The sequence below is a fragment of the Panthera uncia genome, chromosome D1 (assembly GCF_023721935.1).
Source record: "Panthera uncia isolate 11264 chromosome D1, Puncia_PCG_1.0, whole genome shotgun sequence".
Lineage (NCBI taxonomy): Eukaryota > Metazoa > Chordata > Mammalia > Carnivora > Felidae > Panthera > Panthera uncia.
In genome coordinates, this window is record NC_064808.1 from 102628333 (window position 1) to 102643726 (window position 15394).

A 15394-nucleotide genomic window follows, 5' to 3' on the forward strand; every position below is an offset into this window, starting at 1 on the left:
CTTGCTTGCGATTCTCTCTCTGTCTCCCCTGCTGCCTCTCTCCCCTGCTCATTCTCTTGCTCTCTAAAAGAAAAAAATTTTTTTTAGTTTTTTAATGTTTATTCTTTTTTGAGAGACAGAGAGCTTGAGTGAGAGAGGGTTAGATAGAGAGAGGGAGACAGAATCTAAAGCAGGTTCTAGGCTCTGAGCGGTCAGCACAGAGCCCAACACTGGACTTGAACTCCAGAACCACAGTATCATGACCTGAGCTGAAGTCAGACACCTAACTGACTGAGCCACCCAGGCATCCCAGAAAAAACATTTTTTTTAAAGAAATTTAACTAACCTTTGCTTGTAAAGACTAGAAAAACTTGTAAGCATTCAGTTGGAAATATGCTGAAAAGTCCTCTAATTCCAGATTATAATTTTTATGTGCATCTCTCTCTCTTAAGCTGAAAATTTTATAAATATTTTAATAAGTAATGTGTATTTTAACCTTTTGTTCATCCACTCAAATCTTTTTGGAAGTAAGGAAGTTATAAATAATCAGTGCATTAATTTTTTAGTACAGCAGTAAATTTAAAATTAGATTTTTGATCCAAATGTAATGCTCAACTTAGAAAAAAAATATAGTTTATGGCCGTTTGCTGCCCATAAATGCAGGCATAAGGACTAATACAACACATGTTTCCAGAGCCTTTGGGGTCCCAGGTAACCAGCCATCTTACAGTCTCCTGCTGTAGGCACTGAAGTCACAAACAGTGAATAAGACACTCTTTGCCTATGATTAGTGGAAACTGTCCTCTTGTCACAAGTACAAGAGCTCTCATAAAATTTAGGAAACAAAACAACAAGAAGTCCTGTGTGGTTTTTATCTTTCTAGATATAACAACAACTTTAAGATAAAAAATAAAATTAAATTAAGTGACATGTGGACAGCAAGCTGTGTGGACGAAGTGGGAGAAGGCAACACCAATGCCCTGAAATCGTTTGTCTTGGGCTGGCCCACAGTGAACTTCGTGGCCACTTTCAGGTAAGAACCATAGCGTCTCCTGTATTTACATGTTAAATGCAGTCAACTAGGTAATTTCTAGGATGAAAAAGAAAAAGTTAATCCAATTTTGTTCTATTGATTTTTCAAAGGGAAATATTTTATTCTGATTTATTCTGAAGTCATCTTTTGACATGCCCCCAATAAAGACACTCGTATGCCTTGTGTTTCTCCCCAAGAGCTTCTTATTAAAATATGTGGAGAGTAATGGTAAATAGTGAGAACACTGGAGTCCTCTATCTTGGTTTGACCAGTGATTTTTAGAGGGGCTCTGCTGAAAGACCTCGGGGCTGGGGGAGAGGAATAGAGGCTCACGCAGAGACCACACTCTCCAACCTCCCCTTTGCTCATGTTCAGGTATTGTTTTACATAGTGAGCTTTTGACTTGATCTTTTCAACCCACTGAAATAGACTTTTACTGAAAAATTGTATAGAATCGTCCAGTTAAGCTTGAATAACTTTTATACTCCCAGATTTTCTAACGAAATAGTTTTTAATGATAGAAATAAAATTAATGTTGTGAAATAATGGGGGTACCTGAACTGTACAATCAGGTTCTGATTTGGCATAGAGATGTGACAATCAAAAATGAATTCATGACCCAAGAAGTAAAAGTTAGTTTCCTAAGACTCACCCTGTGACTGGGATGGGGATGGAGAATGTATAAATAGAGAATCTTTGTACTCTTAACCCTAACGTGCCACATTGGCACTTCTCAGGTCCAGGTGAGCATACCAAACCTCACACCAGTGATTTCGAACAGCTGCACCCTCACGTCCGGTATTTGTTTTACACTTAAAGAATTGGGCTCATCACATGCACACGTTTTTCTCTTGGTCTCTTCTCTCCCCTCTACCACCAGACATGTCAGGTATCATCCTAAAGCCAGATAACTCAAAATTTCCAAGCTGTTAATCTTCTAATAAAAAACAGGCATGTCATTAAGTTCTATTATGCATTATTGGCCTACCACAAGATTTTAAGAACTTACTTGGAAGAAACATGTGTGTATATCATTGTCTGCATATCTTCTTTTCCATGACAGATTTCTCTAGATAGTATCATTTTCCGTTGCCTAATCTCCTTGGAGTTACAGGTGAAAGGAAGGGATTTCTAGAGAGGGACAAGACTACATGAGGTGTTTAATTAAGAGGTTTTTATGAAACTTGTTATAAGAAGAAGTACAGATGTATAAACAAGTTTTACGTATGTTGTATTCTTCAAAAAGTATAGTACCTTACCCAGAAAGGTTAAGGTTAACATGACTAATGATGTCATGTGCCCCTCGATAGAATGTGATGAGAAGAGCAGGTCACCGTTGTATTATCCTCGTCAAAACCCATAGTCCCAGTCCAAGCATGAGATGAACATCAAACAAGCCCAGATTGAAGGATATTCTGTAGGTTAAGCTGACCAGCACTCCTCCAGATTATCACAGCAAAAAACAAAAACAAACCAAAAAAAACAAAGCAGGAAAAGACCTAGAAACTGTCATAGACCAGTCACTAAGGAGATGTGATAACTAAATGCAATGTGTTATCCTGGTTTGGGTCCCAGAACAGAAAAAGGACATTAATGGAAAAACTGGTAAAATCTGAATAGTCAAGAACTTAGTTAATAGTAACGTACCAGTAATGGTTTCTTAGTTTGACAAGTGTGCCATGATAATATAAGAGGATAACTTTAGGAAACTGAAACTGGTGAGAGGTATACAAGGACCCTCTGTACTATCGTAGCAACTTTTCTGGAAGTCTAAACTTATTTCAAGTTTAAAATAGTATTTAAAATTTAAAAAAGTTGTGTTGACGAGTTCTGTCCCTGATACAGCAGACAGAGTGAGGTCTTAATAGACTGACCACCATACAGATAACAACTCTAAACTCTGAATAAAATACAGACAACAACCACCTAAAGGGTCTGGAAAGTGAACAAAAGTTGGCAGATTTTGGAGAGGAATTGAAACTTGGAAGGAGGCACCAGCATTGGGTGAGTTTCCTATGTTTAAGGCATTGGCCTAAGGGCAGGCTACAGTCCTGTCATGGTGCAGGGCAACTAAACTGACAGAAACCCCCAGTCTTTCTGGCTGAACAACCAGAATAAGAGCCTGAGTCAGCCACAGCCACAAGATCGTGAGGGAAGGAGTCTCAAAAAGGATGGTATCAGAGAAGGGAAGGCTCAGATTTTGCGGACAGACTCTACCCAAGTCTCTGACTGATTGCTGAACCAACATGCTTGGAAGAGACTCAAAACAGCTTGAATCTGAGGATCAAAGAATGGAACCAAGGTTCTGTTCACCACAAGTAAGATAGAATTTGCAGCTTCAGTGTAATCGTGTTAGTTACCTGTTAATAACAAAAACACCAATACTCTTTTGCAAATATAACAGCACTCAGAGTCTCTAAAACAAAATATTCATAATGTCTAGAATACAGTATAAAATTTCTTGACATACAAAGAATCAGAAAAGGGAAAAGATAACCAATAGAGGCCAATCCTGAGATGATCCATATGTTGGAATTACCCAAAAAGAACTTTAAAGCAACCTTTATATTGTGCTCTCTAGGTAAAAGGAAAAAAGCCAAGTGAAATGAATGAAAAGATTTCTCAACAGCGAAAGAGAAAATATAAAAAAGAGCCAAATTAAAATTTTAGAACTGAAAACCGCAATATCTTAAATTAATAGTTACAGAATAGAAATGAAAGGGGAAAGAGTCAGTGAATTTGAGGATACATTGATACAAATTGTCCAATGTGCAGAACAGAGAAAACAAAGACATTTTTTAATGAAAAATGCACCAGAAACTTGTTAGAAAATACCAGAAGATATAATACACATGTAATTGGAACTCCAGAAAAGGAGAGAAGGGAAATGGGACCGAACAAATAGTTGAAGAAATAATGGTTTGGAAACATTCCAAATTTTGTGAAAGATACAAACGTACAGAATCATTGAACCCCAAACAGGAATATGAAGGGAATTTCACTTAGTTATGTTATATAGACAAACTTCTATAAACCAAAGATGAGAGGAAATCTTAATAGCAGCCAGAGAAAAACAGCACATTACATTTAGGGGAGCAGTGATTTGCACCACTGTGGTTTTTTCATCAGAAACTTGGGTAATTTCAGAAGACAGTGGAATGGAAATGGAAAACTCTCAAACTAGAATACTATGTCCAGCAAAAATATCCTTCAGAAATGAAGGTAAAATAGGGGCGCCTGGGTGGCGCAGTCGGTTAAGCGTCCGACTTCAGCCAGGTCACGATCTCGCGGTCCGTGAGTTCGAGCCCCGCGTCGGGCTCTGGGCTGATGGCTCGGAGCCTGGAGCCTGTTTCCGATTCTGTGTCTCCCTCTCTCTCTGCCCCTCCCCCGTTCATGCTTTGTCTCTCTCTGTCCCAAAAATAAATAAAAAAAAAAACATTGAAAAAAAAAATTTAAAAAAAAAAAAAAAAAGAAATGAAGGTAAAATAGAGATTTTTTTAACTCTAAAAATTTATTCCAGCAGAACTTTGTTCCAAAAAAAAAAAAAAACAATGCTGACAGAAGTTTTTCAGCCCGAAGTGAAATGATACTGGAGGGAAGCTTGGATCTTTAGGAAGGGTTGAAGAATGCCAGAAACGGTATATATCAAATAAATATTAAGAAAAATCTAGGTCATGATCAGTTTAAAATACCATCAGACTAGCAGCTCAAGAAGCAGTCTCTCCTAGCCAGTCACTATAACGTCTGTAAAGAAACCAAAAGGTAGACTGTTGGTTTTGAAATCTAGGACTGACAACTGCCAGAATCAGTGAGGAATTCCCAGTTGTGTCAAGTTAGGGGAAGAGCCAACACTGAACTTTTCATGCTTTACCTTAGGAGACAGAGTACATCATCACATCTCAAAAAAGACCAGAAGGAATTTCATATCTCTTGTACCCTGATCCTCAAACCTAGGATCTATATCCACCAGAAAAACAGGTACCGTGCCTTGATATTACAGATAACTACACAGTAATGAGAACATTATTCAAAAGACACAGGAAGTACTTAAATCTGACATGGATCTATCTGTCAGAAGAATCAGAGGAAGAATATTTTAACTTAAGCACCTAGTGTGGATCTCAGTCTACAAACTCAGGTAGTCAAGAAAAGCCTGTTTATTTATAGATCAAATTAAAACTCACCCTGAGCCTCCATTTGCCAGACTGTTAGGAAATCAAATTTTCTTCTTTACTGGAACCCTGTTTTCTTAGAGTAGAACCAGAATGCAGGAGGTTTCTGTGATGTCTTCCAAACAGATGAAAGGTTTTGACCTTTGGTCTGTTGTGGTCACTGCTGACATTATCTTTTTCTGTGCCCAGAGTCGCCCTTTACATTCAGAGATGCTCTGACTCCTTGCCGCGTGTGGGATGCAGCTGTTTTCACGGATATAAAAACTTAGGAACAGGCCTCCCCAGTTACTGCCAGCAGTCATTTCCTGTGGGGTCTTTCTCTTTCCTGAGGCACCTCAACCAAATAACATCCGGGTCCCTGTGCACTCTCAAGGATAACAGAGTCTGTCCCCTCCCAAACTTGAGAGAATCTGTCCAGGCTGCCCTGCCGTTTCTCCTTCTCTAAGATATAATTCTTTTCTCCTCTTCTTGCTCTTATCACATGAGCTTAGGTGTTTGTGAAACTCTGAGATAACTTTGTTCTTATTTCTGTAGAAGTGCCAGAGATTAAAAATCACTGAAGAAAGAGAAGGTCTGGTTCTTACACAGGCTAGGTGAAGGGGAAAACACAGGAATACTATATAAATCAATCTCAGTGAGTTAACTTGCACACTTCATAAACTGTTCATTTTTGAAGTAATTCATGCTGTATATTCAAACAATGGAACGCAATACAGCAGTGAGAATGAATGTTCTAAGAACAGTAATATACCTAAGTCTCATAAACATAATGTGGAAGGAAAGAAGCCAGACACAAAATAGTACATATTGTTTGGTTACATTTATAATAGAGAAAACAAAACTATCCAGTTCTGTTAGAAGTTAGCCGCACACAGAGTCTTCCCGAGGTTTCGTAATCTGAATTTCAATCACACAGGTGTGTTCACTTTGTAAAAAATTTTCAAGCTGTACACTTAAGCATTATATAGTTTTTTCTGTGCCTTTCACATCAATAAAAAATTAAAAGTTAACAAAAAATACTAAGTGTTTTAAAGGGGCAATTTTCTTTAACTGCTTTGAAAAAAGTTCACAGGTCTAAGGAAAACTCACCTGTTTTTCAACACAGTTTTTTGTAAATAAGTCTAAGATTTGACACAAATGAACGTAGAAAATGTTCTGTTTAAGAAAGGTGAATACATCAAAAGGTTGTAAAGAATTGTGGAAGATGGAAATTGTATGGTCAGTGGTAAAAGAGATGTCATACACTTTCTGATAACTGATCTTAGGAGGTTGCGGGTGGAGAAAATTGCTAAGCAACAGAGTTAGAAACAAATTACAAATATTTGTTAAGTGTATTTTTCTGGAACAGAAGAACTAGGGTTTCCAAGTTTGTTAAGAAGATTAGAAATATGACTTTACAAGATAGTGAGTAACAAGACCATATAGAAATAAACATTGAATTATTTCTTAGCTTAAGAATTAAGCTAAGCAGTAACCTCAGAAAAATTATTAATAATGATTTAGTTGTAAACTAATTGATCTTAGAAGATTATAGTAATTAAGGAGACGTTTTATGAGAACCAGTTTGCTAAATTATGCTGTTTACATGTATAAATACTTCTTTTCCTGACAGGAAACTGGTTTCTGGCCCAAGATATGTCCATCAATATGCCAAATTTCTCTTTAATTGAGCATACTTTATATTTGTGTACCAATTAAAGCTGCAAAAACACTCTGAGACAACTAGCCCCATTTTATAGATGTGGAAACAAGCTTAGAGATGAGAAGTGATTTGCTCGTGATCAGATAGCTTGTGTATGTTTTTGACCAGCCAGGTGTTTGGATTCCAGATCAAATTAGAGTTATACTTGCAAAAAAGCCATAAAGTGGAAAGTGGCCCTGTCTTGGATCTACTCAAGAGGTTTTAGTAAAAGTGAACTCGATCGTATAGTTTTTCCTGGTGGGGATTTTCCAGCTGAGGACTCCCCAGAACGCAGCTCTGTCAGAGTTGTGGGAGTATGTGGCTGCCCCAGCGACAGGCCACTGATAGTTCGTCTGGAACGACAGTCTTAGATATGTTAGCATAAATGTGTTGTGTGTTTAATTTTTCTCTATTTTCTTTGATTGCAGTTCTCCAGAACAAAAGGACAAATGGCTCTCTCTCCTTCAGAGGTATTGTTTCCATGTGCATATTTTTAATCTTTAACTTGTAGTTAAAAGAATTAAATTCTTCTCCACAGAGATATACCCCAAGCTATTCCCCTTTTTCTTAGTAGAAATTATTCATTTGTCCTCAAAATAAACTATTGTGTGAACTGTACACCAGCTACTACTTACTGTAAATAATGTTCTCTTCATTACATGTATTCCTTATTTCCTAGGAGGGAGAACTGAGGTCTGGTTAGATCATTCTAGACAGAAATTAGTCCATAATCTCTCGCATCTCCCGAGCCTACCATTTGGAGCTAACAGTTTCCTCAAAGCGTGTATTAAGTTTCCAAATATGGAGGGTTTTCTGAGCACCTCAGAACTCAATTAGGATCTCCACCTTTGAGCATACAGACGAAAAGTGGTCAACTTGAGGTTCATCTCTTATTTCTATAACCCTTCCCTCCCTTCTCCCCTCTCTGCCTTCCTAAGGGAAGATAGACACTCAACAAGAGAGCTAAATGAGAATTAAAAGGCCACTTAGTTTGGTGCAGTAAGGTATTATATATGTTACTGTACTTGTCAGTAAGATTCCAGGCCTCTCCAGAGAAGGTAGGAAAACTTGGAAGATAAAACACCACCCAGAGGTGCCTAAACCTGACTGTGCTCCTCAAACCTCAAGTGAAATAGATCCCCCATTCGTTTTGTGCCTGTACCTAATGTCCTGAGAATTTTTTTAAATGATCTTTCAACCCATAATGCAATCAGATTCTGCCGAATCTTTCCATCTGTCTTTTAAAAAATAGCATATAAGTATACTGAAAATATTAGCAAAATAGATTGATTTTAAGATAAGCCATTAGCGAAATCCATCTGACTCAGTGTTGTTTTGGGTTGTCGTTGCTTTTGATTAGGTACATCAATCTAGAGAAAGAGAAGGACTACCCGAAGACCATTCCCCTCAAAATCTTCGCCAAGGACGTTGGGAATTGTGCCTACGTAAGTGTTTCTAAGCCAGAAAATTAAATTCCAGCTCCCTGCATAAAGCAGAGCACTGTGGATAAAAACAGAGACAGGCAAACAGATAGACAGGCTATGTTTGTGCTATGGAAGGTAGACATTTAGAAGTACCGTTGTGGGGAAAATGCATTTTTCTGGGTATATGTATGTCTTTGTATATGTGAAAAGTAAACCCTAGAGAAAGAGAAGCCAGAGAAATTCCTATTCACAACAGTGTTTAACATTTACACTTGGAAAGAATATTGGTTGTCAGATGTCTCTTTCCTCCCTCTGGCATTAATGTTTCTCTGGATCCTTTCAGTAGCAGCTGCAGCAGCTTGTAGTAAAGCCATTTCCACAAGGACGTATTTCCTATTAGTATTAAGCAATTTTTTTCTAACCTGTCACTTCTTAAGTAGAAGGTGGTTTGAGTTTTTCATTCTCTGAGTTTTTAGGGATTGAATCCATTGGCTTAATAAATGTATGAGCTGGGAGAGATGACATTTTTAAGGGATCAGCATGTTCCTACCCCACAGTTTTTATCATATTGGTCAAATAAAAATTAAGTCTACTTATCCCTCGTTATTATGTAGAATTTGATGACTAAAAATAGAGAATAAATGCCAAGATGTTATCAACAACGAATAAAATGGACACTTGTGGATATTTTTATGACATTGTGCATTGCCATACTTCACAACAACTCTACATCACACTGGAAAAGGATGTAGTACAAAATAGTTATGCTTTGGCCAAAGGCCAAAGTTATGCAAATGTTCTGACTTGAGTGCCAGATGTCACTGCTTGAGGGAAATACTCAAATTTTTACGGTGTGAAACACAGAGATCTACTATAGCAAAGTAGCAAAAAACAAACAAAAACCCACCTTCTGCCGGTCTTGATTTAATTGTTGTGGCAATTGGTTACATTTAGGATTTTCATGGAAAATCCCCTGCAATTTTTTTTTTTAACATTTTCAGTATATGGAAAGCATGTATTTGACAAAGGACCAGAGTCCCACTCTTTTTTGGAAGAAAAGACAGGAGATGTCAGGTTGGGTGCTCTGTGTTTATCAACGGTACCCTGGTTAACTCAACAATGATATGACACACTATCCTTTGCTCTCTGAAGTTACTTCATGGCAAGAGTCTCCTCTCAGGGAGGCCCGGCTTCCAGAAAGAGTGATTGCCACCAAAATAGGCATGCGTGTATGGAAAACATTCTTTATCCTCGGCCTTTAGTTATATACAACCGGTCGGTGAATTCTGCTAACGTGGGGGGGGGGGGGGAATCCTCATTTTCATTTTTGTCTTGTTTTTTTATTTGTTTATTAGCCAGAGAGGACTATCTGCCGAAATTCATTTGTTTTGTCTGCCACAAAGGCATGCCAGGGAAAACACACATCTTACAATTACTGGTGTTTTTTTTTTTATAATTACTGTTTTGAATATATGTCTAATATTAAGAAAAATCATTATCTTAGAAACCAGGTACATTGGGAGATAGTATTACAGGATAGATTGTTCACTTTACAAAAGACTTCATGAGAGAATTTCTTTAAAATTTAATTTAAGGATGGGTTTTTGGACTGAAAATTTTTAAAGGCAGTTGCCGTTCATGAAATTATGTCTCAGGTTAAAGCCCAGTTTGTAAAACATCTGTGCCACTCCGGTAGAAGACAGACACTGGGATTGGTGCTCAAAGCCCTGCCTGTTGGGTTCTCAGACACTTTTGCATAATCCTTGGAGTTACAAGGAGCACAATTTGAAATCAATTAGCAAACAACTTTAAGAGGCAGTTTGTCATGTTGAGTAATTGGCTCATAGAGAAAGAAAAATACTGTAATGGAAGGATAAGTGGTGAGTTGTCAGTGGATTTCACTTTAGCATTATTTTTATATCATTTTTATTTTTATGGGATTTTGTTTCCATTTATACTACTTATTTGTACCGTTTAAGCCCTATGGGGGACACAGCCCTCATTGCTGATTCATCTGATAATTATAACACATAAATCCTATGTGCATAGTAAATATTTCTTTTTTGCTAGCATAGCGTTGTCCTATATTTAAGTGTCTTGGAATTCTATGAACTCTATATAGATATCTCAAAATCTTGTTAATCCCTTTTCTGTTTGCTGCAAACTTTCTTTCTATTTTTAAGTAGTAACTTCTAAATGTAATTTAGCACAGAGCTATTCCGGATATCCTCTTCAGTAGCAGAGTTGATAACAGAATTGAGCTTTGTGAAATTTTCAGTTCTAGACCCACTGGTTTTAAGGCCTCTGCAGATTTCAACATTGGAAATCCCAGTAGCCACAGTGTTTGACATATAGAAGGTGCTTTAAAGAATAGTGGTTTTAAAAATTCTAAACTTGAAATGTCTTTGTGTAGCCAGTTTTTATTCTGATTTTACCTCCACTTTTTGCCATGTGGAGAAAATGACAGCGGGACCCACACCGTGTCAAACCCGCACCGCGGAGCCCGCGCTCAGGACACAGCGCGAAGTGGCGCAGCGCTCTCCCTTCTTCGTGAAGGGTTGTGTGAGGGACGCGATGCGTCGACCAACCTGTCTAGGTCCTTTTTTGTGGCTGGGAGGGTAGTCCATCTACTCTCTCTCATATGTCGTTAATCTTTTTCTTTCTTGTTTAAGGCCTTCTGTTTGGTGAGCCCCGTATTCCTTATATTAAGAGAAATAGGTGTTTTATCAAAAGCCATAATATATAATGGAATGAAAGTAAATGAATATCAAGGGTTTCTTTTCTCCTTAAGTCAAGTGCTTTACGCCGTCAACACTTGAAATCGAGAGATGCCTTTGGGTAGTCATTTCACAGTACTTATTTGTTCACCTGATTTAATACCCTTTATTTATAACTATATTTCTCATTTCTTTTTTTTTTTTTCTGCAGTCTAAAACTATAACAGTAAGGAATTCAGATACAGCAAATGAAGTTATCAACATGTCACTACCAATGCTAGGGATAACTGTAAGTTACTCTCCTACATACTCTTAGTGAAAAGCAAACTTTTTATTCTGTAGGTTCATATAAATATTATCCCTTTCATCATAAGACAGATGATTACTGGTAATACCGAATTCATGTTTTGTCCCCCCCAAAATGGAGGAAATAAGGACAGGAAAGCCTTACTATTAGATGTTCCTCTTATACTGCCGTTGTAAAACTTACCTGAGCTGGAAAGCATAGTAAGATTAGACTGTACTATTAGAATGATAATAATATGTGTTTTTATTGTATATGCTGTATACATATTCAGTTGGGGAGTTTTCTTGGTATAAGATTCTAATGAGTAAGTTCTAACCTCCTTCACAAGTACGTGTCTATCTACAACTGTTCTTCTCTTCTCTCCTTTCCTGGTTCTTCTCCTCTACCTAATTATTCTATTATCCCAAGATTCCATCAGTCTTAGGATGGTGAATTCTGAAGGATTTGCTCTGTAGTAGAATTTATACATGAAGAACACATAGCTAGAATCAATGTTCACTGACTGCAGATCCAGAAGATGAGTTGGCTGGTACCTCTAATGAATTGGTAAATTGAAAAACAAGCTTTGAGAGGGGCGTTAAGGAGGACACTTGTTGGGATGAGCACTGCATGTTGTAGTAAGGGGATGAAGCACTGACTTCTACTCCTGAAATCATTATTGCACTTTATGCTAACTAACTTGGATGTAAATTTAAATAAATAAATAAATAAATAAATAAATAAATAAATAACTTAAAAACAACAACAAGCTTTGAATCAGATCCTGGATTTAAAGAGCTTTAGTGTGCATCCCGCATCGCCCCTCCATTTTACTTTTAGCTTCTGCTTTTTTCTGTTCTGCGGGGCAAAGGTGAGTTTTTGAAATTTAATTAATGGAGAAGATTGGCGTGTTTGAGGATGAGGTAGGGAGAACACTGGAAAATCCTCGTCCTCTCCACCCTGCCAGTGTATAGACCGCATACCGTGGGCCTTGTGTTAACGGGAGTGACTTTCAGAGGGACGGACACTAGAGGAAGCACTTGAACAACACCACTTCTTGAGTAAGATTGTCTACGAACATGAAAGCGCGGTGTTACTGTGCTGCAACATGCCAAACGTCTTAGATGTGTCACAGTCTTCTAAGCTGCATTTCAATTCACTTGGACACAGTGCTATCCTACGCCCCTAGGCACTCAGAGAAATCACAATTTAGGGTAAGAGATCTCATTTATTTTAGTCACATTTAATAATATACTTAAGATATGATGAGATTTATGTGCACTGGGTAAAGCTGGCGCCTCTGCATTGATTTTTAAGCTCACGTGTTTATATCTTGGAATAGTTTAAGGGAAGGGAAAGGAGACTGATTAGTGACAGGATTCATTTTACTTCTGCTTTTCCTTTGAGAAAAGTAATCCATGTCCTGAGACCAAAAATATTCCTCTTCATTATAATTAGGAATGGAGGCTATTTGGTTATGCTCTTCTAATGGGTTATTGCATATTTTCAGATACTACAAAAAAAAAAAAATAAAGGATTTTTATCAGATTGCCTGCTGTCCCTATTTGCAATAAAATTTTTTAAGTTGAGAATGGGGAAGGAAGTGACAAATAGGGTAGAGGAGGGGGCCAGAAGTAATTCTCCACATCCAGGACCCTCTATTATAAGGTCAGAACGTTGATTTTTAATCCAAAGATAAAGGCAAGAATATTGAATATTGCCAGTCTCTTCTAGCTTCATTTAGAACATTGGTCCTTTATCCTGTCCTGGAGGATGCAGCAAAGTCTATTGAATTTGGTATTATTTCTTTCAAGTGAGATTTTTAGTATTGCTGGGCTATAATTCTGCCTGTGAACAATTTCATTGTGTTCTATGACTGGGCCTATTCTCTAGAATTCTTGTCCTTTCTGTATCCAGGACTGGACTTGCCCAAAATAAAACCAGTGTAGACTGTGCCAGCCACCTATCTCCTCAAAGCCTCTTGGTCATTCTCCTTCTGCTCAGAAACTGCTGAGCTAATACAGTCAGCCCTTGAGATTTCACTTTTTCATCACAGACACAGCATTGTTGTGGCTTTCTGGATAACGAGGATGTCTTTGCAGGGGCATGTTGGAGATTAAGTCCAGTATTTTCTGAGAAGTCCAGAGGCATGGCAGAAGTCAGGACTCTAATGAAGAGATCAGCCTTTTAGAAAACTAGGACATTTCTTTCTGCTTTGTAAAGGGGCTTATAATTTTACGTTCTGTGGGCTACCCATAACCATAAGGGCCTTCTTCCATTGCAGTCTATGGATCCCTGGTCATCACTAGGAAGAGAGGACAGGACTGCTGAGTCCTCTGCCAGGGATGAGACAGGAATATGGATTGTAGGAATTAGCATTGCCATCTTCAAAAACTGTATTCACCCCCATGAACTTGAACAGCATTTATATTGTCCCCATTTTTTCTCCAAACATAAAAATCCACCCCCAAAATATGTCCTTATTCAGTTACCAAACGTGACAGAATTATTGTTAATATTTTTATCTCCAAGGGCTCTGAGAGAGACTACCAGCTTTGGGTCAATTCTGGCAAAGAAGAGGCACCATACCCACTTATTGGTAAGTTTCTTCAAATATCTAAGATAGGATTGTGTTTTAATTGTAATTCTAAGTGTCTATGAGAACTAGTCATGGAGTCCTGAATTTAAGTGCCATCAAATATTATATCTCATATAATATTTATTCATTCATTCAGTAAATACCTATCAACCATTTCCTAAGGGCTAGGCAAATAGTGTCTCTTCACTCAAGCAGTTAATGGTGTAGGTGAGAAGAGAAATGTAAATTTCTCTTTCTGTTTTTTTTTTTTTTTTACTTTACAAACACCTATTCTGCAAACCTTTTTAAAATTTTTTCCATGAGAAAACAACATGTATTGGTATTCCTTTTCCCTATATATATTTTTCATCTTCAGTTCTTGAATTTCCTGTTCCCTTTCCTCCCTACTACATTGCCTCTGTGGAAGACCATCTGTAATCCAGTCATGCCTCTTAGTTGATCAGTGAGTATTCAACACCTGCCCTAGGCATCCTAAAGAAAAGGAGATTAATCCATTTAGAGTCCTAAAAATATTCACTGACTTGTAAGCAAGCTACTACTTCAGTACTTTGCTATTTCTCTAGACAGATTTTCCAGCATTTGTTCTGAGGAATTATTGGAAGTGAATAGGTTACATCTCACCTTGTTTAAACCATTTAGCTAAAAAAAAAAAAAAAAAAATACTTCTTTTTTGTTTGTTTGTTTTGGTTGTTTTGTTTCTGTTTGCATTTGTTTGCTTTGAGGAGGAGAGCGAGGGAAGGACAGAGAGAGAGGAAGAGAGAGAATCTTACAACCCTGAGGTCATGACTTGAGCCAGAATCAAGAGTCAGATGCTTAACCACTGAGCCACGCAGGCACCCCCGCTAAAAATGCTTCTTGATCAGTAAGGTCACCCAGGGTGGTTTAACAGAAATAGAGCAAATAAAATAAGGGACGGGAGAGTATCTGTAACAGATCTTGAGATGATAACAGTAATAAGTATAAGGATGATAATGATTTCTGCCAATAAAAAAAAAATGCTTACTAGCTGCCAGAAAGTGTGCAGAGCATATTATATGCATTATCTCATGTAATCCTTTCATTTACCTGGGTGATAACTGCTTTCTAATTCAGGATGTTTCAAGTGATCTGAATAATCTAAAACCAACATATTCTCAGACTTAAAGTAAAGCAACCTGTCATACACATAGCTGAGGATAAAATTGACTGCATTTGTTTTCTTTTTTAATGGTGTCATTTTTGTAAAAATCAGCAATGAGGTTGTGATTAAAAATCAAATAATTGTTTTAATAAAATCTATTGATTAAAACTATTCGGATGGTAGCTTTCAGGCTTAAAACAGCTTCAAGCTTGATTCCTAACTCGCACTAAATAAATAAATAAATAACCAACCAACCAACCAACCATGGGACACGATTTAGCAGCGATTCTCCATTGTATATTTCAGTGTGCCTTGGAAACTTCGGTTGTAGTGTAGCTGCTGGCTACTCGTTTTTTGGCCTTAATCCGTGGAAGCAGCTGTAG

At 37.6% G+C, this 15394-nt stretch overlaps 1 protein-coding gene across 4 annotated transcripts in view; it reads left to right on the top strand.

The window, feature by feature from the left end:
* ARHGAP20 (Rho GTPase activating protein 20) overlaps positions 1–15394 on the top strand; it is a 133395-nt gene that overhangs the window by 90067 nt on the left and 27934 nt on the right. For 3 of the 4 annotated variants that reach the window (XM_049613731.1, XM_049613759.1, XM_049613749.1), the window contains exons 4-9: positions 863–1012; positions 4889–4990; positions 7294–7335; positions 8226–8310; positions 11218–11295; positions 13825–13891. In XM_049613731.1, coding sequence (XP_049469688.1) covers positions 863–1012; positions 4889–4990; positions 7294–7335; positions 8226–8310; positions 11218–11295; positions 13825–13891 — 524 coding nt within the window. The remainder of the gene's footprint in view (positions 1–862; positions 1013–4888; positions 4991–7293; positions 7336–8225; positions 8311–11217; positions 11296–13824; positions 13892–15394) is intronic. The other variant, XM_049613738.1, reaches the window with a different exon arrangement.